The sequence below is a fragment of the Hyperolius riggenbachi genome, chromosome 5 (genome assembly GCF_040937935.1).
Source record: "Hyperolius riggenbachi isolate aHypRig1 chromosome 5, aHypRig1.pri, whole genome shotgun sequence".
In the NCBI taxonomy this organism is placed as follows: Eukaryota; Metazoa; Chordata; class Amphibia; order Anura; family Hyperoliidae; genus Hyperolius; species Hyperolius riggenbachi.
This window is the reverse complement of record NC_090650.1, coordinates 349,989,813-350,013,869: the sequence shown is the minus strand read 5'-3', so window position 1 is coordinate 350,013,869 and position 24,057 is coordinate 349,989,813. Positions and strand designations below refer to the sequence as shown.

The following is a 24,057-nucleotide window of genomic DNA, read 5'->3' as shown; positions in this document are numbered from 1 at the left end:
GAGTTGGCTGCTGACCCTCCCCCAATAACCTCCCAACTTAACTGTGCTCCCTAGGACCTCTGCAGTCTCTATGTCAGTGTAATGTCTCACCTGCCTGCCAGCACAGATGAGGTGCTACTCTGCCAAAGACTCTGCAGAGTCCCTGAGGAACAACAGTTCAGATGGGGCAGGGACACCTTGGGGCCCCTACAGGCTCTGGGGCCCTGGGGCAATTGCCTATTTTTTCCTATGGTAGCTCCGGCCCTGCTGTCCAAGTTTTGATTTCAGTGAATTTTATATAGTAAATGAAGAGAATTCTGTTCCTGGTGGGGGCCATGTCTTTTGCCCACAGTTTGAGGCTAAATCCTGATATCATTTCTGTCCTTTACGTTTTTTTTCTTTTTCTCCTCCAATCGCTGAGTCACCTCAGCCTTGCTTGTAAACACAAGTGAGCAGAGGATCTTGTTTCAGATAGGCAGGTAGTCAGGGAAATAAATAGAAGAGGTGCAACATACAGTATTATAGATAAAAATAACCCCCAGGATGCAACTTTTTTGCATTGACTATTAAAGGGACAGTGCTACTTAAGTATGTGATAACTCCAAATCATAACAGCAGAAAAAGTTTTGAATGCAGGATTTGCATCTTTATCACTTAATACACTTAGACAAGTTGCTGTGTAAATTTGATTTTTATAGTGACAATTCAGCTTTAAGGCACATCTTCCAAAACAGGTTTTTAGGCAGATAATGTCTTATCCCATGCTTGCATTCCATCCCATCCATTTTCTTTGGGAAAGACATTTGAATGCATTGATTTTCAGAGCAGCCAGAGGAGCAGTTATAGTGCTACATGTGGTTTAATTATACCTGGTAGGGCAGCCAGAGTTGTAGGGACATGGCTACTCACCTGTTTTACATACATTGCGTCAGTTCTTTGTATAAGTGGACTTTCACAGGGTTGGTTTTATTTTTACTATATACTGTAACATTCTATTCTTCTACCAACCACCTCACACTCTGGAGTTTCAGGATGTCTATATCAAAAAATGGTTATTTTTGCGCCGTTAATCGAGTTATTATTTTGAGAGATAACAATGAGTCGATTTGTTTTCCACAGACATCAGTGACTTCAACTTAGAAGATGCTGTGGAGCCCAGCGTTCATGGGTCGCTCAATGCAGAGCCCGGTAAGATGTGACTGAGATCTGAATGAAACGCCTGACCTTTCACGATTATCTTATTAGGGCTATCTGAGCTGTGATCATTGCTGACTGACTGCTAGGTCAGACTATAGTTGTATGACACAAATCACATGATCATTGAAGAGTATATCTAGTCACAGAAATAAGTCCTTTTTCCCATGTAGGCAGGTTCAAATCAAATAGCCCATTCCCACTACAAACTGTGTTAGTGAAATCCTAATGTTGTCATTAGAAACGGTCAAGGAGCAGCAAGTTATTCCAGCTTGCCTGCAGAGTGTATGCAGATTGGAATTGGCCCAATCAAATACACTTACTGTTGTTTTTGACTGGTCCAGTTCCAATGTACATACAATTTGCATGCAGATTGGAATTATTTGCATCTCACCATCCACCTCTGTTTGAGATATGCAATAGCAAGGCCTATTTTGTTTTGGAACATATGATGTTCAGTATACCCCATCACAGTGGAGCCATAGTTTAATAAGCTTCACTCTGTTGTATTGGATTAGATTAAGTTGATGCTTCCCACCCTTTTATGAGCAGGAAGAACACTTCAGTCTTCCACAATCAGATCTGAAGATAAAGCCAAGATCATTTTATAATTTTAATAAAGATAAATGTGAAGCGGTGCAGCATTGGTACTTGTCCCTGCATCTTGTAAACACTGATGTCTTACATAATTAGCGCAGTCATTCTAAAACCCCGTACACAGGCTAGATTAACCGCTTATTCCACTGCTACAGTATATCTACATCCTCTGTGACTTCATGACACGAGGACATAGATATACGATTTCAGCTTGCAGCCTAGTTGTGCATGATCAGGTGCACTTCAGATCCCATCCCCCAGCACTGTCAGCTGCTGTACGAATTGGTGAAGGGGAACATGTTCCCTTCTAGCCATTTAGTCCCCGCTCCCACAGATGAATAATCGCTGCAGTAGCCAGATCGTGTATCTGTGGCCAGATCATTAAAAAAATAAAAAACAAAGGCAGCAGTAAGCTGCCTCTCTCACGTTACCTTGCGGTGGCAAATACAGGTGACTCATCTAGCTTTACTGGGGGGCTGATATTGGAGACACATCTGGATATACTGGGGGGAAGGGGGGGTTGATACTGGGTACACATCTGGCTATCTATACTGGGTGACATAAAACTGGTGGCATGGTTTTTATCACAGTAGCACTTTTTGTTTTTAAACTGGAACTGGTAAAAACTGAGAAATCATGCATTTTATTTATTTTTTATTCTTTTTCCCATTAAAATGAAAAATTTCTTGGGACAAAATACCCCCCCAATGAAAGCTTAGTTTGATCTTTAAAAAACGCTATATACTGTATTGTGACGTATAAGACTACTTTTTTACCCTTGAAAATCATCTGAAAAGTCGGGTCGTCTTATACGGCGGGTGTCATTGACGCCAGGTAATACGCCCTATGCTGTTACCAACTCTCAGATCTCACTGCTGAGGATTGAAGTGAAGCGGCCCCGGGGCACATGTGCGAGATCTGAGAGGCAGAGAAGGAGGTAAATAGGATACAAGGGTGGGCCAGACGGGTGAAAGAGGCATGTTTTATGGGCACAGCGCAATCTATTCTTCCATACCGCTCTGATAAACCGGTAGACAAGGAGAGCTGACCAATCCACTTAGGGAGAGGGAGACTTGATCAATCCACTTAGGGAGAGTTGTCCAATCCAACCAGTCAATCGCCTATATACTGGGTACCACATACAGTACAGCACCAGTATCTTTTCATACATAGCACCAGTACATGATTTTTTTTTTTAAAATTATTATTTAGTGTGCATTGGAAGAGGAGTAGTCTTGTATGGCGAGTATATCCCAAACTCTATATTTTAACTGGAAGAGTAAAGCTCAACACACACCATACAATCTTGGTTGTACAGATTTACCAAATCTATATAGTATAAGAGCTTATCCAATCAGTCATTCAAGGTGTTTTCAATCTGTTGGCCCTTATACTACAGAGATTTGGTAAATCTGTACAACCAAGATTGTATGGTGTGTGTTGAGCCTTAGTCTTATATGCCCAGTCGCTTATACGCCGGAATATACGGTAGATCGTTTAGGTGTTGTGTGTAGGGATAAAGTTATTGCTGTTTAGAGAGGGACATAGGTAAGACGTAAAAACTGCTCTGGTCCATAAGGGGGGAAAATGCGAAAGTTAGTCAGCAGAGGCGGGTGATAACTGAATCTACCTTAAATCTGGCGTCTGTACAGCAGTCCTCGACCACTGCTCTGGACCCGATCCGCCAAGCAGATTCACTCAGCCGAGCGATGTCCAATAGGTTTGTGCTCGCTCCGCATGTCACGTCTGTGCCACTAATTTGCCCCTTTGCCCAGGCAAAGCCACAGAATGCATCGTCAGCCTGTAAGCTGACTATGCATCTGTACAGCCTCTGCCCAGCGATGTCACCCAAAGCATCGTATCCCAATCCCATTGTACAATATCAATCCAGAATACGTAAGGGCTTTTAGTACATATTTCTTGTTTCACAAAACTAGTTTTTAGTGCCTTTATAGGTGTGTACAAAGATAATTTTTTAAATATGAGATTTGATGGAAACTACTTTTTAATTGGACTTTTTTTTAATTGTTGGGAATGTTCAGCAGAAATGAAACTGGTATTGGAACAGACTTGTAGGAGGGGACAGCAGTTTGTAATATAGATGTCTAGTGAGATCTCTTTGGAGCATTACCTAAAAGAACTTCAGTAATTGGACTGAAAATAAACAAAGCCAGAGAAGGACATAATAGAGCCAGAGTTGTCCACTAAGAATTTCTTGTTCCGGTATGATGCAGAAAGAGCAACAACTTTTATGATGAAATCTTTCAAAAACAAGCGAGTAGTTACCCCGCTTTAATATTCCTGCAACCCACATTTCTTCATTGCTTTTTCTGTTTAGGTTGTAGACTTTAGCTTAATTTGTGTCTTTAATTATTTTGGACCGTTGTTTTGTAGCTTAACCTTTATTTATTTAATTTTTTTGTTAGAAGCAGAACAAGTTATTGAGGAAGAGGAGGAACCTGAAACTGAACAACGATTTTATACAGAAGATAAGGAGCCTGAAGTAGAGGAACAAGAAGAACCTGCGACTTTTGATGACACAGCAGAAGACTTAACCCCTGAAGTTGAAGCAGTAGAAGAACAAGAGGTTGAGCCTGTTATAGAAGTGTCTGAATCAGTACTTGTGGAGACACCCAGAATTGAAGGCCAGGACGAGACAGCGGATTTGGAAGAAGATGCTGAAGCAGGACCTCTTTCAGTTGAAGAATGGGAGACTGAGATAAATCAGCAAGATGAGGAGGAAACACATGGGTCAGAGGATAGGGGGGAAGCGGCAGTTTTGGGAGATGATGTTGATGTAGGACCACTTGCCACTGAAGAATGGGAGACAGAGATAAAGTCACAAGATGGAGAAACAGAAGACATTCCCGAGACTGTAACTGAAGAGGTTCTTGAAGTGGAGACTGAAGGAGTGGAGGTACCAGATGAACAGGAAGGTGAAGGTGAACATGATCATGAAACGGATGTACCAGAGAATCAGGAATATGACCCTCAAGAAGAGTATTTGTTGATGGAAGAGGAGGCTGGTAGAGAAGAGCCAGAAAATGAGGATGTGGAGCCTGTTGAAGGTATTATCTTGTAACTCTGCTATAAGCACATGCACTTGTCATCCATTCAGTGGAAACAGGCCGTTTTTGAACCAAATTAACCTGCCTTAAAAATTACAGTAAAAACTGAGTAAGCAGGTGACCTGGCATCAGGGGGAGGGGCCAGCATGAGCTTGCACACTGTAGCTCGGCCCCCATTGCACAGTATGGTATTACACGACACAGCGCGATACCAGAAAGTATCAAAGTGCCACCCTTTGTGCATCACTATGAGTCACATAGGGTGAAGCCTTATGGATAAGATCTGGCAACAGTCTTCCTGGTGACTCAAAATATGCCCATGTAATATTTGTATTGAGGGGGGGGGGAGAGAAATTAGAGTGACAGTGGATCTAAAAGGGCTGACACTGTGCCAGGTTTTAATCGTCAACAGGGCCCCTAGCGGCAGCCATTTTTCCTTTACTAGTAAAAGGTCCATTTTTGGCATAGTTCTACGTGGGATTGGAGAGGGTTAAATCTCCTTTTAACACTGTGTGTTTCAGTGTGTTACAATATTATGTACTTACAGGTTTAGGAGCACCGTATCCTCTTAAAATCCACATCCTGATAGGATTGGAAGGGGTTACAGCTTATGTCATTTTGTAAGATCAGTTTCTTGCAAGATGCAGGGACACCGGCACAGTAAACTCTCAGCGTCCTTTATGGACAACAAGTGACACATTGCCTTTTATACATGGAAATCAACTCTTCTTTCCAGGCCTAAAATGTCATACGCCACAAGATGTCAGTGTTGTTTTTCAGATACATGTAGTCAGCCAGCTCTCAGCAGAACGCACATCCAGGGGTCTTATTAGAATATCTGTAGCCGTCTGTCCCACATTTGCTCTCTTTGAAAATGACATCTTGAATTTGATAGGTTAGAAAATTCTCATGTTTAGCAGTGAGAGTAGCTGCTATAGACAACATAAGAGCTGCTTCACTCCACATTTAATATGACCGCAACAAGGTGTTGGCGTTGATATTTTTGTCGGCATTAACTAAGAAGTAATTTCAGGAGGCTGGGGTGGACTCAAATGGTGCCCTCTTTATTTTTTCCCGACAGGGCGAAAAAGTAAAATCCTCTTGCTTAACCACCCTGGCGTTCTATTAAATGCGCCAGGGTGGCTGCGCAGCACTATTTACATTTTTTTTTAATCCTGTAACTAGCCTAGCACTAGCTACATGATAGCCGCTGTGCAGCGACGATACCTACGGCGATCAGAGCAAACAGGAATTCCCGTTCAGAACGGGATTTCCTGTTTGGCTTCCCCCGTCGCCATGGCGACGATCGGGATGACGTCATGGCGTCAGAGGGAGTCACGATCCACCCCTTAGCGATGCCTGGCACTGATTGGCCAGGCTGCGCACGGGGTCTCGGGAGGGGGGCTGTTACGCGGTGGGTAGCGGCACATCAGCGGCCTGCGGTGGCGATTGGTACAAATGCGCAGCTAGCAAAGTGCTAGCTGCGATTTTGAAAAAAAATTTGTGAAAATCGGCCCACCAGGGCCTGAGAAATCCAGCGCGGCGGTCATGAACGAGCTGAGCTCGTCCATACCGCTAAGCTGGTTAAGGGCCCATTCTCTCAAATTGTAGATTTCAAAATACATATAAAGATGTACATTTTAGAGTGAAATCAACTATAATTACTTTTTTCCTATACAGCTGTCACTTACAGCAGGTAGTAAAATCTGAATGGTTTTGGACTACTCCATCTCATGGGAAATCTCAGTATTTTCTTTTCTTGCAAAAGTACTGCCTGGGAAGGATCTATATAAAGATGTCCGGCCCCCTTACTCGTGCACGCTGTTTTGGCAGCTGGGCTGAGCAATTGCCGCTCAATACGTGCTTTTGAAAATAAAGAAAACCTTCATAATCTTCCATGAGGAGATGGACTAGTCAGGTTTTTACTACCTACAGTAAGTGACCGTTACGTAAGGAAAAGGTAATTTAGAGAGTATTTTACTCTGCTACAAATCAACATCTTATTTGCATGTTTGTTTGTTTTTTTTAATGTTGCAAATTTTCACTATATTGTTTTTTAACCTATAAATTAAGTTTTCTAAAAGCAACACAGTTTAAAAACACACCAGCGGGGGAGGGATAATTGACAACTGTTTTACGTTTTGGAAATCAGACTTTCACACATACCTGTATTTAAAATACTTACATTTGAGAAAAATAACAATATGCTAAATCAAGCATCTTAGTTTCAATCACACACAAGCTAACTGTTGTGGAGGTGTATTGTGGATGCTGATTTGAAGGGTTCCTGTACTGCACAGCATTTAAAGGATAACTGAAGTGAGAGGGCTATGTAGTCTTCCATATTTATATCCTGGCATCCTGCTGACCTTTTATGCATCAGTGCTCGAATCGCACACCTGGAACAAGCATGCGGCAAGTGCAGTCTGATCTGCATGCTTGTTCAGGGTCTATGGTGAAGTGTAATACAGGATACTAAAACAGCCAGGCAATTTGTATTTATTAAAGGAAATACAGGAAAAATAACAGCCTCCATATAGCTCTTGCTTAAAAAGACTCTGAAGTCTCCTAAAAATGAGGTTTTTACTTTAAAAACCTCTTTAACATAATTGCGCCTCCTAAAACGCCACATCCCCAAGGCTTAAAACTCCATAAATCACCCCTAACTCCCCTGGCAAAATCCACTACTTTCTTGGTTTTGGATTTTGCTGCCCTAAGGAGGCAGAGCTTTTGGCTATAGCTCTGCCTCCATGCGCTGATCGCCGCCTCTCCCCCGCCTCTCTCAGTGAAGACTGAGACGGGCGGGGAGAGGTGGCGATCCGTGCTGATGGACGCGTGTAGAGGCAGTGCTACAGCCAAAAGCTCTGCCTCAAGCGGAAGGAGCCCCGCGGTGTGCCCCAGGGAGTTTGGGGTGATTTATGGAGTTTTCAGCTGCTGGGATGCAGCGTTTTAGGAGGGGCAATTATGTTATGAAGTGCAAACCTCATTTTTTGGAGACTTAAGAGTCTCTTTCAGTTTTCTCCTCTGCACCTGCAGTTTTCTACTCTATTCAAAAGGACTGAGACTTGCACCTTTTTAGAGATGCAGTGAGACTTGGAACCTGTCTGGAGTTTCACTGAGATTTGGTAGTACACTCCCCATTTACTGAGATTTGGTTTCAGACAGCTGACATGCAGTTTAGAGCTTTGCTGACAGCCTATTATAATCTTTGTTGTCCCACACCACTGCACTGGCGTTTTCCCCATTCATTTCTATAAAGTGTCAAATGATTAAAAAAATATATATATAAGGAACAGAATGACAATTTCCTTTTTTCTTTTTTTTTTCTTTTTTTTATATCTACAAAATCTGAAGTACTGGTATAATTAATAATACAGTACCTTTTTAATGCTGTCTTTCAATGTGTTTTAGAAGAAACTTCATTTTCTGTAACTTTTTGCTTTTATTTTATGCATTCAGAAACTGAATTCATCCCTCATATAGAAGAGGAAGAGCTAGATGAATATTTGGGTATGTCTACTTTTTTAGTCTTGTGATACATAGTTATATAGTTATTTGGATTTAAAAAAGACATACGTCCATTGAGTTCAACCAGAAAATAAAGTACAACACCAGCCTGCTCCCTCACATATACCTTATGCCTTATACCATATACCTTACCACAGATACCTTTTGGTCTTGTTGCACATTGTTCCTCACATTGACCCTAAAGTCCCACCAATTCTTTTTTTATGCTCTTCAGCAGGTGTGTCAAACTTAATCACGTAAATGGCCAAAATCCAAAACGGTCTGAGTAGTGGGTAAATTTGTTTAAGATTTAACATTTATTGAACAATCTCAAATGTATTGGCATAACTATAGCAACCATGGTGGGCCCACTCCGCCCTCTTCTGCAGAGTACCACAGTGGAGCAGTTTAATATTTGCCTGCTCCAGTCCTGCTTTGGGTCTACTCTAATCTACATGCTCTATGCTGCATACCTCTGGCTCTCATTGCATGTCACGTGATCAAAAGTAGGAAGTGTGGATGCACAAAGCATGCAACTGACATGAAGAACAGAAGAGACGATGCATCGTTAGTTCTACTGCTCTACTGCGCTGTGTGTGTGTGTGTTATACCAGTTAACAGGTAATTTTGCAGGGGTATGGGGTTGTCCCGTGGGTTATTGCTGCACACCAGCTCAAACTCGCAATGTTTCAGTCAGAAACCTTGTCACTGGTGTGCTTCACTGGACGGGAAGGCAGTGTGCAGTCCTCTTACTGCTTACAATAATGGACATTGGACGCTCTAGACTGCCACATAAAATGGCAAGGTGAGCCGCATATAGCCCACGGGCCTTGTTTGACTGTGCTCTTCGGGTAACTTTGCACTAGTGGGTTGATGAGGTTTATCCAAGTGAGTAAAATACTTGTATCCCAATCTCCACAAAACATGATCTGTTGGTGGGACATGAGTGATTTGGTTGCAAACAAAGTATTGACTTCACTTTCCTTTAAAGGACCACTATTACAAAAATTGTAAGATTTGAAATACATATGTATTACATGTACTTTTTTTCCCCCAGAGTAAACTTTTTTTTTTGTGTTGCTGTCACTTGCACTAGGCAGTTAAAATCTGACAGGTTTTGTTCTAGTTTTTCTCCTCATGGGGATTCTCAGTATCTTATTTATTCTTAAAAAAGCACTCCCTGGAAAGGATCTATACAAAGATGTCTGGAAGCCAGCCTACTAGATATTTTATATGTATGTATTATAAATTTAAATTGTTTTTGCAATAGTGGTCCTTTTATCCAGATACACATGAAAGAAAATACGTGCTTGGCCTCTTAGTTTGTTGCACTGTCTGTGATCATAGACGCACTTCATGCACCTGAGATGAAAGACATCTCGGGTACCATATTTACCTGGGGCTTCCTTAAGCCTCTTTGAGGCTGCTCTGTCCCTCGCCGTCTCCCTGGGTGGCTCCTGTCTCCTGCAGTACAGCCTGGCTGAGTGGCGCTTTGTTGCGCTCCCGTGGCCGGGCTATGCATGCGTGACAAAACATGACTCTGCCAGGGTACTGGGCTGTACTGCGGAGGACAGGAGCCACACGGGGAGATGGTGAGGGACCGAGCGGCATCAAGGGCCTCAGGCAAGTATGGAACATTTTAGGTTCTCTTTAACACTTGTATATAAAGAAACCTATGCAGGATATCAACCTCAGCTGTATATAACAGTCTAACCTATAATAACACCAGTAACAATTTAGATAAATACTATAAGGAGCCTAGGTGCCAATTAATATAATTCTTTAATGCATATCGTTTCAAAAATTACAGCTAACCTCACAACATTTAAAAACAATTAAAAATCTCCTAATATAGTGCTGGTTACAGGGTTAACCCAGGAGCTTGAAAAGGTGCACCTATTGATAACAGTTACCGGTATATTCTCTTCGGGCATCCACTATACAGCATCCACTATACAGACACCATCTCTGTGCAATTTTCTTCAATCCAACCCGTATGCAATTGCATGCCTCTTCCTAGATGGAATACGCTGTCATTACATGCACTGCAGTGCATAACCCTTCAGCCATAAGCAACAACCAGACAAGTGATGCAAACCAAGTCAGAGACAGACCAGAGTATAGTGCACAACTCACTAACGTCAGTGAGTGTAAAAAGCGTGTTCCCGCAATAAGCATAAACACATCTTCACCCGGCAAGCTGGTACTCACGTGCCCTGTATGTAGCAGACAAGGGCCGGATCACTGGTCAAGACCAACTGTATTTTCAGAGTAACATCCAGAATTCAAACCTTCGCGCAATGGTGGCGTCTAGGTGCACAGGCGTATTAGGGAAGAGAGCGGAGGCATGGGAGGATCAGCGTGATGACGTCATGACCCATCTGAAGAAGCCGATAGGTGAAACGCGTCACGTGTCATGACGTCATCACGCTGATCCTCCCGTGCCTCTGCTGTCTTCCCTAATACGCCTGTGCACCTAGACGCCGCCATTGCGTGAAGGTTTGAATGCTGGATGCTACTCTGAAAAGCCGGTTGGTCCTGACCAGTGATCCGGCCCTTGTCTGCTATTGCGGCCTTCCTTGCAGCAATAGCAGTATAGGGGGTGCTATTGTGGCTGGGAACGCGAAGAATCACTCGCGTTCCCTGCCTGTCGGCCGGTGATGGTGAAACCGGAAGTAACCGCCGCCGGGTCCAGGAGCATCGGAGCGACTCTACGTGGGCACCGATCAGATGCAGGGGGCTGAGGGTGAGCCCCAGGTGAGTAAACTCATTCATTTTTTTATTTTTTTTTTAGGCTTAGAAACACTGAAGCGAGTAAAAAAACTCGCTTCTTCTCTTATATTCAGCAGGGGCATGTGTGCCCCTGCTAAAACGCCGCTATCCCGCAGCTGAATGGGGGTCCCTTACCCCCCAATTCCCCCCCTGCAAAATCTACGACCAACTTGGTCGTAGATTTTGCTGCTCCTAGAGGCAGGGCTAACGGCTGCAGCCCTGCCTCACAGCGCGTCTATCAGCGGCACATCGCCGCCTCTCCCCCGCCCCTCTCAGTGAAGGAAGACTGAGAGGGGCGGGGGAAAGGCGGACATGCACGCGCGCGCGAGGCAGGGCTGCAGCGGTTAGCCCTGCCTCTATGCGGAAGAGATCCCCGGCGAGGACGGAGGGGATTTGGGGGGTAAGGGACCCCCGTTGTGCGGCGCGATAGCGGCGGTTTTGCAGGGGCACACATGCCCCTGCTGAATATAAGAGAAGAAGCGAGTGTTATACTCGCTTCAGATTCTCTTTAAGGTTCACTTTAAACCCATTACCAACTTCAATATAGTTGTTTGAGACAAGTGCACTGATTTTGTCTTTATTTGGCAGAACTTGTTGTTCTGTAAGTTCTTGGCAATGCTTTGATCTCTCTGTACTGAGCAGAAAATTATAGAAACTGAAAGCAGAAGTCCTCTGTTATTGTCTTACACTGACCCCTAGTGAGAAGTGGCTATAAATACACATTACAGCAGTACTAATTAGAAGCAGGAAAATGCAGCAAATAAGAAATAAAAAAATGTGCTAAAATAAATTGGTCTGGAGCACTTTAAAGCCTCTAAATGAATTGTCTGCTAAAGGGTTTATGTTATCAGCAATACCTGGCAGCCACTAGCTGTAACAGACTGTTGCAGAAGTCTTTTACTACACTATTCAAAATTAAAATATTGCAATGGACTTTTGGGAGCAGGAGTACATTTCTACATGAGCCGGTCAGGGTTTTGTTGCATTTTTGATCAGACACTCCCTATTATGTCCCTCATCGACCAGAAGGTGCCTCTGCCTTGAAGCTTCCCCACACTCGTGCTCTCTGCTGTCTACATAGCAATACCAGCACTGCTGTTAGTATCTGAGAAGCCCTCGCATGTGTAATATTTTTATATTATAGTAGAGGTTGCAAGCTATGTATACTTTGTACTTTCTGTCATCTCTTCTGTTTATTTTACTGTTCTAAGCGTGGCTTTGGTTGTTTTAGCTGCCAATCTGGGACCAGAATCTGTGCATGAAGAAGTGGAGGAAACTGCTCCAGAAACGTTAGGTGAGATTTTTGTACAGTGAACAAAATGTTTAACATGAATCTGAGGTGAAGATAAACTGATGAGATAAACCCTTGAATCCATCACCCTACTCCTAAAAATTATTTTGTTAGAATACCAGAGTTTTATTTTCTTTCTAAAAGCTAAAAAGAAGAAAGTTTTTAATGCTGTTTTGTCTCATATGACCTATAGTCTTTTAGTGTTCAAGAAGCTAAAATATATATGACGTATTGGACTTTTTTTTTGTCCATTCGCTGCACTCAGAAGCTGTTCTGTTAGGCAACAGTTTTATGGCTGGTAGGCCTGGAGTCCAGTAGAGCGGTTTCAGGAGCAATCTGTGCTTTCTAGGAATCACCTGCGATTCCAAATTCGCTATGCAAATGAAAGCTATTTTGTTATTTGCTCCAAAGACGCTGCAGGTAATTACAGTATTCCACAAGATGCTGTGGTAATTATCAGGGCTGTGGAGTCGGCACAAAAATCCTCCGACTCCTCAGTTTAGGACTCCTCGACTACTCTATTTTGCATATTACAGTCTTGTTGATTGAGCGTATGTAACATAAAATGCATCTCTTAACTGCCAACGCTTAGGAATTTTAAAAGACAACTAGAGGGCTATGGAGGCTGACCTATTTATTCCCTTTTAAACAATACCAGTTACGTGGCTATTTGGCTGATCTTCTGCCTTTAATACTTTTAGTCATAGACTAAAACTAGTCCTTGGTAAGGGTACTTGTAGAAGGTACAGACAGGAACTAAAAACATCTAGCAGGCCCTAGGCAATGTAACTGTGGGTACATGTAGACCAAGACAAATCATTTATATTGCGCTTTTCTCCTGGCAGACTCAAAGCGCCAGAGCTGCAGCCACTAGGACGCACTCTATAGGCAGTAGCAGTGTTAGGGAGAATTGCCTAAGGTCTCCTACTGAATAGGTGCTGGCTTACTGAACAGGCGGCCGAGATTCGAATCCTGGTCTCCTGTGTCAGAACCCTTAAAGGGATACTGTAGGGGGGTCGGGGGAAATGAGTTAAACTTACCCGGGGCTTCGAATGGTCCCCCGCAGACATCCTGTGCCCACGCAGCCATTCACCGATGCTCCGGCCTAGCCTCCGGTTCACTTCTGGAATTTCAGACTTTAAAGTCTGAAAACCACTGCGCCTGCGTTGCAGTGTCCTCGGTCACGCTGATGTCACCAGGAGCGTACTGCGCAGGCCCAGTATGGTGTGTGTCTGCGCAGTACGCTCCTGGTGACATCAGCGGTATTGAGGACATGGCAACGCAGGCGCAGTGGTTTTCAGACTTTAAAGAGAACCCGATGTGTGTTTGAAGAATGTGATCTGAACACAGAGGCTGGATCTGCCTATACAGCCCAGCCTCTGTTGGTATTCCAAACCCCCCTAATGTCCCCCTGCACTCTGAAATCAGACATAGATCACAGCCGCGCTGTGCGGCTGTGTTTACATCTGTAGTGTCAGTCTCGGCTGCTCCCCCGCCTCCTGCATAGCTCCGGTCCCCCGTCCTTTCCCTCTAATCAGCGAGGAGGGAAGGGAGGCAGGCAGGGACCGGAGTTCTGCAAGAGGTGGGGAGAGCAGCAGACTGACACTATAGAGAAAAACACAGCCGCTGCGACATGCTGTGTGTCGACAGCACGGCTGTGATTTATCAGGGATTACACAGTGCAGGGGGACCTTAGGGGGGTTTGGAATACCAACAGAGGCTGGGCTGTATAGGCAGATCTAGCCTCACTATGCAGATCACATTGTTCAAACCCAGCTCGGGTTCTCTTTAGAGTCTGAAATTCCAGAAGTGAACCGGAGGCTGGGCCGGAGCATCGGTAAGTGGCTGCGCGGGCACAGGCTGTCTCTAGGGGACCGTTAGAAGCTCCGGATAAGTTAAACTCATTTTCCCCCGACCCCCTACAGTATTCCTTTAACCATTACACCATAAACCCACATTTAAGACTGATGTGCAGGTTCTTTGCAGGAGAATGAAGGGATTCTTCCTCTATTACACATTCTTCATGTACAATCTGAACCAGGTTTATGGATGATAGGCAACACCTCTGTGTTCAATGTGCACAACATTCTCAGTGGATTCCCTGCAGCTCTGTGGGGAGTGCATAAGTACAGTTCTACTGTGTAAAAAAGTAAACCTGAGACCGATGAAATTAAAGTTTTATACATACCTGGGGCTTCCTCCAGCCCCCTTCAGGCTAATCCGTTCCTCTCTGTCCTCCTCCGCCATCTGGATCTTCTGCTAGGAGTCCAGGTACTTGAGCCAGTCGGGCATAGTGTGCATGCACACACTCCGCCGCCGGGAGCGTACTACACCTGTGCAGCCCTATTGCGCAGCTGCAGAATGCTCCTGGCTGTGGAAGCGGCACGTGGCCGGACTGCGTTGACTGACTGAATTACCAGGACTTATAGCAGAAGATCCAGGTGGTGGAGGACAGTGAGGGACTGATTAGCCTGAAGGGTGCTGGAAGAAGCCCCAGGTATATATAAAACTTTTATTTTCATCCTTCTCAGGTACCTTTTAATTCGTAGTCGCCAAACCAAATTTTAACATATCAAATTATTTAATTTCATGAGCAAAGAGAGTGCATAAATTTGCATAAGCAAGCATCAACGCAGAATTATCATCTCATTCACCATCTCTATTAGTGACACAGCTACACATCCAACTTTATTCTTACAGCAGAGATGTTATTTAGTATATATGTTACGGCCATAACCCGAAGTTTGGCCACTTCGCGTTCTGGCTGGCCACTTCGCATTCTGGCTGGCCACTTCGCGTTCTGGCCGGTCAGTGTGCGAAGTTGCCACTGCGCTGCGGCCAATATGCGAAATGAAATGATTCCTGTAAGATTAATGTATTTTCTGGCCGTCTCGCTGCGGCCAAATGTATCACAAGTGAGTTAATTTAATGAAATGAAGCCGCCGGCTTCCGTTCTCTCTCTCCTCCCCCTGCCTCTCTCTCCTACAGAACACCGGGCAGCCGGAGGGGACACGCGTGTCTCCCCATAGTCGTTCGTCGCAGCAGGGAATCCTGCCGTTCCTGCAGAGCGGTTGCTGGCAGAAGCAATGTCTGCAGCCTCCCCGCTCTGCTTCCCTGGTGCAACGAACGACTCTCGGTGTTCTGTAGAAGAGAGAGGCAGGGGGAGGAGAGAAAGGGCTGAAGCCGGCAGCTTCATCTGCTACATTGCCGCCAGCTTAATTTCATTAAATTAACTCACTTGTGATACATTTGGCCGGAAAATACATCAATCTTAACAGGAATCATTTCATTTCGCACATTGGCCGCAGCGCAGTGGCCACTTCGCACATTGACCGGCCAGAACCCGAAGTGTATATAAAAGATTCCTGTGTACATATCATATATACAGTCACAATCAAATATGTATATCTGACTTTAAAAATACCGGGACTGCAGCACAAGTAACTATTTTTTGATTGGTGTATTACATTTTTGTGGACTAAGCACAGCTATTACTGTATATATAAATTATTTATGATTATCTGAGAAATAGAACATTTTATCATATTTTCTATTTTAATTACAGTTTAAATTCATTAGGAGTCAGTGCATTTTTTTCCCGACTCCAGGTACCCAAAATCGCTTCGACTCAGACTCCACAGCCCTGGTAATTATTCCACAGGCATGATTGCGATTTGCTGAAATCTGTATGGCTCTTCAGAGCCATTTTGCAGGCAATGCAGGGGCCAAAATCACATTCCCTGAAAGTGCTCTTATTTTATAGTGACAAAATTGCTCTCAAATATACTACCGGTTTTTTAGAATGATTTGCAATCTCTAATTGCCCTCAGGCCTAATTCCTTATCGGTGAGGAGCAGCTATAGTGGGCTAGGTTCTGACTGGAGAGAAAGTGTCACTTGCATACTTGAAAGTTTTACATACACAGTCTATATATCTGATGCAGTCTTTCCAAAGAGTATCTTCACAAAATGTACCTCTCAGCCTCCCCAACCACCTCCTCTGTAGGATATTAGGGTAGAGGGAGGAGTTTGAACAGCAGATATGATGTGTCCAATAAAATGTCAGTCATCTCTGCAGGAAAATGAACTTTAGGACCCAGAAAGCAGAAAGGTCAGACATGCAATATACTCAACTGTTTGATAAAAATGCTAATTTTCTAGCACATGCTTTTTTAAAGAAAATGAGGCTGAACTTTGAGTTGTATGTCAAGGTTTCCTGTAGCTTCTAAATGCATTATTGTATCAGCCAGGTTGGGCGATACTTTAATATCTGTACAGTCATTTCCTGACCAGTGCTACTAACCTTCAAGGGTATAGCAGGCTTTCATCTTGGGTTTATGCAACCAGTATAAAATAACATGCACACCTGACTGAGCCTAGTATATCTGTACAATGATTACATGCCATGCATGAGGTCTGAAATCCCATTGTCCTTTGCGTCTCTTTCCTGTTTTGGAAACAGCATGTGTTATTGGCTGAGCCAGTCTTAGGCTATGTGCTTAATGAGTGTGAATTATTCACACATAATCACCCACACATAGAATAAATGTGTAGCCACGTGTTTTATAGTAGTGGAGACGTGGGTCTGTGGGTGATTGATTGGGAGCCTGTTGTCATAGAAACCTGCCTACTTTCCCTATTTTTAGCTTAATTCTTGGTGACCTTTTTGTAGTAAACATTTTTTCCCATACATATTTTTTCTCTGTATGATTAAAAACGGTAATAAACGATGCTTAGTATTTAAAACTGTGGCAAATAAAATCACGGATTGATTGATTAATTTATTTATTTTACGCTTTAGACTATACAGACAAAGGGCCCTTTTTCCACTAGCAAGTGTGGTCGCAAGCATTTGCAATTGTGCAAGCTTCCTTTTCCACTCGCCATGATTGCGCCGTGCATCCACTGGAAATGAAACGTAATTGCGCACACCAATGATTGCATCATTAAAAAAAAAACTCCAGTCAAAATGTGTAAGCAAAAAAGGATCCGCAAACCAGGCAAAGGTTGACGGAAAAGATGGTATTCTTTATTGGAAACTCCACATGACAAGTGCAATAAAACCACAGGATCAACCGACTGGTGTTGGGCCTACAATCTGCCCTTAGTTATAGTCAACTATGACTAAGGGCAGATTGTAGGCCCGACACGCGTCAGTTGATCCTGTGGTTTTATTGCACTGTTATGTGGAATTTTTAATAAAGAATACCAACTTTTCCTTCAACCTTTGCCTGGTTTGCGGATCCTTTTTTTGCTCATTCATGTGGATTGGCTTGGCTCACCAGATCCTGCACCCACTGGTATGATTTAATGGGGGTTGAGCGTACATGAGCTTTTTTTTATCCAGTCGAAATGTGCTTGTAAATCGCTATGCTATTGCAATAGGCAAAATGTCTGCGGAACACGTTTTGAAACAGATCGCAGGTAGTTTTTGAAGTGGATCGTAGGCCTCAAAGGGCCCAAAAAGCACAATTTTAGATAAATTCTATGTTGTGCATATTCTTATTGTTATAGCTTTGTTTTACCTGAAATAACGCCTGGCTGCTAAACTCCTGTTTTATTCTGAGCTTCTTCCTCTCCTCCGGGGCTCTGCTCCTCCTGGTGAGATCGCTGGCTGTCGTCATGACAGTCGGCAATCTCACTTTAGAGTTGTAGCACCTCCCGGAGGATGGAGACATACAGTGGAGGAAATAATTATTTGACCCCTCACTGATTTTGTAAGTTTGTCCAATGACAAAGAAATGAAAAGTCTCAGAACCGTATCATTTCAATGGTAGGTTTATTTTAACAGTGGCAGATAGCACATCAAAAGGAAAATCGAAAAAATAACCTTAAATAAAAGATAGCAACTGATTTGCATTTCATTGAGTGAAATAAGTTTTTGAACCCTCTAACAATAAAAGACTTAATACTTAGTGGAAAAACCCTTGTTTGCAAGCACAGAGGTCAAACGTTTCTTGTAATTGATGACCAAGTTTGCACACATTTTAGGAGGAATGTTGGTCCACTCCTCTTTGCAGATCATCTCTAAATCCCTAAGGTTTCGAGGCTGTCTCTGTGCAACTCTGAGCTTGAGCTCCCGCCATAGGTTTTCTATTGGATTAAGGTCCGGAGACTGACTAGGCCACTCCATGACCTTAATGTGCTTCTTCTTGAACCACTCCTTTGTTGCCTTTGCTGTATGTTTTGGGTCATTGTCGTGCTGGAACACCCATCCACGACCCATTTTCAGTTTTCTGGCAGAGGGAGGGAGGTTGTCGTTCAGGATTTCACGATACATGGCTCCGTCTATTTTCCCATTAATGCGATTAAGTTGTCCTGTGCCCTTAGCAGAAAAACACCCCCAAAGCAAAATGTTTCCACCCCCATGCTTGACGGTGGGGACGGTGTTTTGGGGGTCATAGGTAGCATTTTTCTTCCTCCAAACACAGCGAGTTGAGTTAATGCCAAAGAGCTCTATTTTGGTCTCATCAGACCACAGCACCTTCTCCCAGTCACTCACAGAATCATTCAGGTGTTCATTGGCAAACTTCAGACGGGCCTGCACATATGCCTTCTTGAGCAGGGGGACCTTGCGAGCCCTGCAGGATTTTAATCCATTGCGGTGTAATGTGTTTCCAATGGTTTTCTTGGTGACTGTGGTCCCTGATAATTTGAAGTAATTCACTAACTCCTCCCGTGTAGTTCTAGGATGCTTTTTCACCTTTCTCAGAACCATTGACACCCCACGAGGTGAGATCTTGCGTGGAGCCCCAGAGCAAGGTCGATTGATGGTCATTTTGTGCTCTTTCCATTTTCGAACAATCGCACCAACAGTTGTCACCTTCTCTCCCAGCTTCTTGCTAATGGTTTTGTAGCCCATTCCAGCCTTGTGCAGGTCTACAATTTTGTCTCTGACATCCTTGGACAGCTCTTTGGTCTTTCCCATGTTGGAGAGTTTGGAGTCTGCTTGATTGATTGATTCTGTGGACAGGTGTCTTTTATACAGGTTTTATACAGGTGACTAGTTAAGACAGGTGTCCTTAAAGGGGTTCTGTGGGGGTTTCTGAGGCGAAAAACTGCCACTTACCTGGGGCTTGTATCAGCCCCCTGCAGCGGTAATGTCCCACGCCGTCCTGCTCCCATCCGCCATTCCCCGCAGCCGACACCGGGCTATTATTCGGCTGTCACACAGACGAATAATGCGCGTTGCCGCGCCTCCGCTCGCGTCATCTGAGGCTTACTGCGCAGGCGCAGTACAACGGGTTCTTGTACTGCGCTTGCGCAGTAAGCTTCCGATGACGCAGGCGGAAGCGGGCGGGTGCGCGGCCACTCTAGCGCAGCCGCAGTTGGATCCCATGCCACTTAGACCGGGGCCGGCGGTGGAGAACGGCAGATGGGAGGAGGTCGGCGTGGGACATTACCGCTGCACGGGGCTGATAGAAGCCCAAGGTAAGTGTCTGTTTTTCTCCTCCGCAACCCCCCACAGAACCCCTTTAATGAGGGTGACTAATTGAGTAGAAGTGTCTAACCACTCTGTGGGAGCCAGAACTCTTAATGGTTGGTAGGGGTTCAAAAACTTATTTCACTCAATGAAATGCAAATCAGTTGCTATCTTTTATTTAAGGTTATTTTTTCGATTTTCCTTTTGATGTGCTATCTGCCACTGTTAAAATAAACCTACAATTGAAATGATACTGTTCTGAGACTTTTCATTTCTTTGTCATTGGACAAACTTACAAAATCAGTGAGGGGTCAAATAATTATTTCCTCCACTGTAACTGCAGCGCTGGAGCCAGGGAGGTGAGGGATTACTGGGGCTGTGCAGATATTCCTGGCAACATGATTTTTTCCAGGTTTTAGGGTCTGAAAGGGTGCAAAAAGAATTGCACCGCTTTCAGACCCTAAAATCCGGAAAGAATCATACCGCCGAGGGGCTTAAATAAACTTGCATGCAAGCTGGAAATACAGTAAAGTCCACAGGCGGGATTTGTGTAGTTTCGGGTTGCTTGAGAATTCAAGCAACTGAGGCCTAAATGTAACGCTAACCTCCCCCTCCATCTAGCAAATGCATGAAGAGGATCGGCACCCGGAGCTTTTGTAGGTAGTTTCCGCTGTGTGCTGATCTGTAAAATGATACGGTCGCGTCCCCAGCTGACCTCCGGTTAGTTGAGACTTCTGGATGGTTGAGTTCCTGATAGCCGGACTATTCAGCTCTAGTCTACTTTAGGGGACCCAGCAGGAATCCTCATAGAGAAATTCCACTAACGAGATTGGGTGGACGGTACTCTCTCTCTCTCTCTCTCTCTCTCTCTCTCTCTCTCTCTCTCTCTCTCTCTCTCTCTCTCTCTCTCTCTCTCTCTCTCTCAAACTTTTAGTTTCAGGTAGGTTGTAGTAAACTATGCGCGCACTATTTGACCAATCACAAGGCTTTGTGCTGTAGAGCACTGTGATTGGAGAACTGTTTTCTGAGGTTTCCTGCTGGGTCCTGTAAAGTAGACTAGCGCTGACAATTATGCTATACCACTGTGTAGCTCAATGATGACCTTTCAAAGGACAACTGAAGTGAGAAAAATATGGAGGCTGCCATATTTGTTTCCTCTTAAACAATACCAGTTGCTTGGCTAACCTGCTGACCTCTGCCTCAGACCCTGAACAAGCATGCAGCAGATCAGATGTTTTGGACATTGTCTGATCTGAAAAGATTAGCTGCATGCTTGTGTCTGGTGTTATTCAGACTACTGCAGCCAAATAGATCAGCAAGGCTGCCAGGCAACTGGTGGTATTAAAAGGAAATATATATGGCAGCCTCCATATTCTTCTCACTTTCATGCGTCACTCGCATGTGCTTCCTTTATAAGATGCCCAGTATTTCAGAAATCCTTTTTCACTGTTACGCATACCGCTAGCAGCTCTAAAATGAGTCTTTTTAAAACTGCTAGCGTTTGCATCTTCTGCTAACCAGTTTTCTCCTATCTAGTTTCTATAAATCCAATCTGTTAGCGTGTGCTGTAATAGCTGCTTGTACTGTGGGCTTTATGCATGCCAGCATTGCAGAAATCTTTGCCAAATTGTGATTAGCTTTACTGCTTTGGGTAGAAACTGTCTCATTGGACGTTAGGAATGCTTATGCTGCTAATAACAGTTGCAGTTGTCGTGGTTTCTCTCCATGATACAGTTCTCAGACCTAACTATTTTTTTTCTCTCATTATCATTTTGCAAGAGAAGTATTAATTGTTGATGAGGTTATATAAAACTAGTGAACTAAGCCCATTTAAAACCGGGCTCTAGGTCTGTCACCGCCGCGTGTGCACACATGGCCTGCCCGCCCCCTCGCCAGTCCTGCATCCTGTCCCAACGGCTGTCAGTGCAGGACATGCGTAGTAGCGCAAAAGCACTGACACAGGGACATGGGACCCAGGGACCCTTGTATGTTATTGGGTAGGATATAGCAAATAGGCTTTTTTTTAATCCGTGTATTATCAGGAAAGGTGTACTTAACGTGACTCTTGCACTCTTTAAAGTGACACTGATGTGAAAAAAAACCTCTGCTATAATGAATTATGTGTAGTACCGAAAATTAATAGTTTATAATAATTTATAATTATTATAATTAGTAGCAATGCAGAGTCTCATATTTTTATTTTCAGTTATATAGCCTTTTCTTTTTTTTTTCTTTGTAACCTTGCATCATTTTCTAATATTTGCAGTTAACAAACTACAGTCTTTATTTTAAACTATGAAACAGAGCAGAGATGATGACCTTTTGAACTTTCCTGAAATAAAACCTTAGAGCAGAAACACTAAAGCCGCATCTACACGCGTAGATGCGGCCGCTATGCTCCTTATCAATCGAGCCGCTGATGCGGCTCGATTGATAAGATCCGACAGGACGGATCTCCGCACCGCCGATTCCCTGCTCGATCCCAGCGAGGGGACAATGGCAGGGAATCGTGCGGGAGATAAGCGGCGCCGGCGGGGACGAGCGGGGAATCGAATGCGGCGCACGCGCGGCGAGCGGGGACGCGGCGGGCACGCGGAAGAGGCGATCCGGCGGCTAATCGAGCCGCCGGATTGCTACAACCTCTCCCCGTGTAGACAGGGCTTTAGAGACCGGTTGAGATATGTGCTTCAGAAAACAGCACTGTAAAAGACCAAAGTTGGGTCAGAGAGCTCAGAGAAGCTCTTTTGCATAGATAACTGAAGTTTCTTAACTCTTCCTGTACTGGAAACAATATGAGACTCAATACTCTATTTCTTAGGTGAACGACACATACAAATTATTGTCTCACAAATGTATTTTCACTTCAGATTCCTTTTAACACGTGATGAAATGCATTCATATTTTAAAAGAGACCCATTTCTTTCATCATTGCTCTTTCCCCGATTCAAAAGGGTAAAAGTGTGTAGTTGCCATACTGCAGAGCCCTTTTCAGCCTGATAGTTGTATAGTCAGATCATCATTTGTTCCTCATTAGACCCATAAAGGAAGGACAAGTTCATATGGGCGTCCCACGACATTAAATGACAGCCGCTGGGCACGTCGCATAAGCGCTGACCAGTCAAATGAACGGACAGTGCCGGTACCGTTGTTTACCATCTCTTACACAAACGGCATGTTTTTATCTAAATTTTCCCCTCTTTACTCTTAACACTAACCCCTCCCCACCTCTGTTCCAAACACTAACCTCCCCCTCTCCACACCTGATACTAACCTCCCCCTCTCCACACCTGATACTAACCTCCCCCCTCTCCACTTCTTACACTAACCTTCCCCCCTCTCCAATTTTGACACTAACCTCCCCCCTCTCTACTTTTGAAACTAACCTCCCCCCTCTCCACTTTTGACACTAACCTCCCCCCTCTCCACTTTTGACACTAACCTCCCCCCTCTCCACTCCTGACACTAACCACCCCCTCTCCACTCCTGACACTAACCACCCCCCTCTCCACTCCGGACACTAACCTCCCCTCTCTCCACTCCTGACACTAACCACCCCACACACACACACACACACACACACACACACACACACGTGGTGATAAAAAAACCATTGCCACCGAAAGACACAAATGCTTTTCTGCATGCCTGCAGAAAAGCATTTGAGACCCCATCAGAGAACAGCGAGAATGGACTCTAAAGGTACTGGATGTTACCATGTATTCTGCTACACAACATGATTAAAATCCTGGAAAACGAAATAAGTACACTTACGGAATAACCAACATAGGTTCTTGGTTCTGCATGTTAATAATGCTATTTGTTTTGTGTTTTCAGATGAAACATTGCCGGAACAAGAAGTTCAAGAAGGTTCGTTATTTTTACAGTGACATGTTTCCTACTAGTGGCAGTTTTATAGTCAATACCTACATTAAGAAATGTTTTAGTCTTGTATAAACTTATTCTGTATTATGTAGCCATAAATCATACACATTTACGGCATGGTAAATAATATCTGCCATTACGGGAAAGTCAGAAGTTTCTGCCTGTGCATGTAAGGAGAAATGTTGCCTAATCCTTTCTGGCTGAGGTCATTGGGCTTTTTTAGGGTCTAAAGTCCACAAAAAAGTCTAAGTGGCTTCCCTCTAGGGTAGTGTTGAGGCTACAGTGAATTTAGTGGGATGGGGTGCTGGAACAGTCAGGTACGCTTGCCTCCCGTTCCTATTCATG

The 24,057-nt window shown here is 44.0% G+C and overlaps 1 protein-coding gene across 4 annotated transcripts in view; it reads left to right on the top strand.

The window, feature by feature from the left end:
* The window catches only part of ASPH (aspartate beta-hydroxylase), a 259,231-nt gene that overhangs the window by 116,406 nt on the left and 118,768 nt on the right, over positions 1–24,057 (top strand). For all 4 annotated transcript variants that reach the window (XM_068237435.1, XM_068237433.1, XM_068237436.1 and 1 more), the window contains 5 exons: positions 1,099–1,167; positions 4,197–4,838; positions 8,298–8,348; positions 12,349–12,411; positions 23,665–23,697. In XM_068237435.1, the coding sequence (XP_068093536.1) occupies positions 1,099–1,167; positions 4,197–4,838; positions 8,298–8,348; positions 12,349–12,411; positions 23,665–23,697 (858 nt within the window). The remainder of the gene's footprint in view (positions 1–1,098; positions 1,168–4,196; positions 4,839–8,297; positions 8,349–12,348; positions 12,412–23,664; positions 23,698–24,057) is intronic.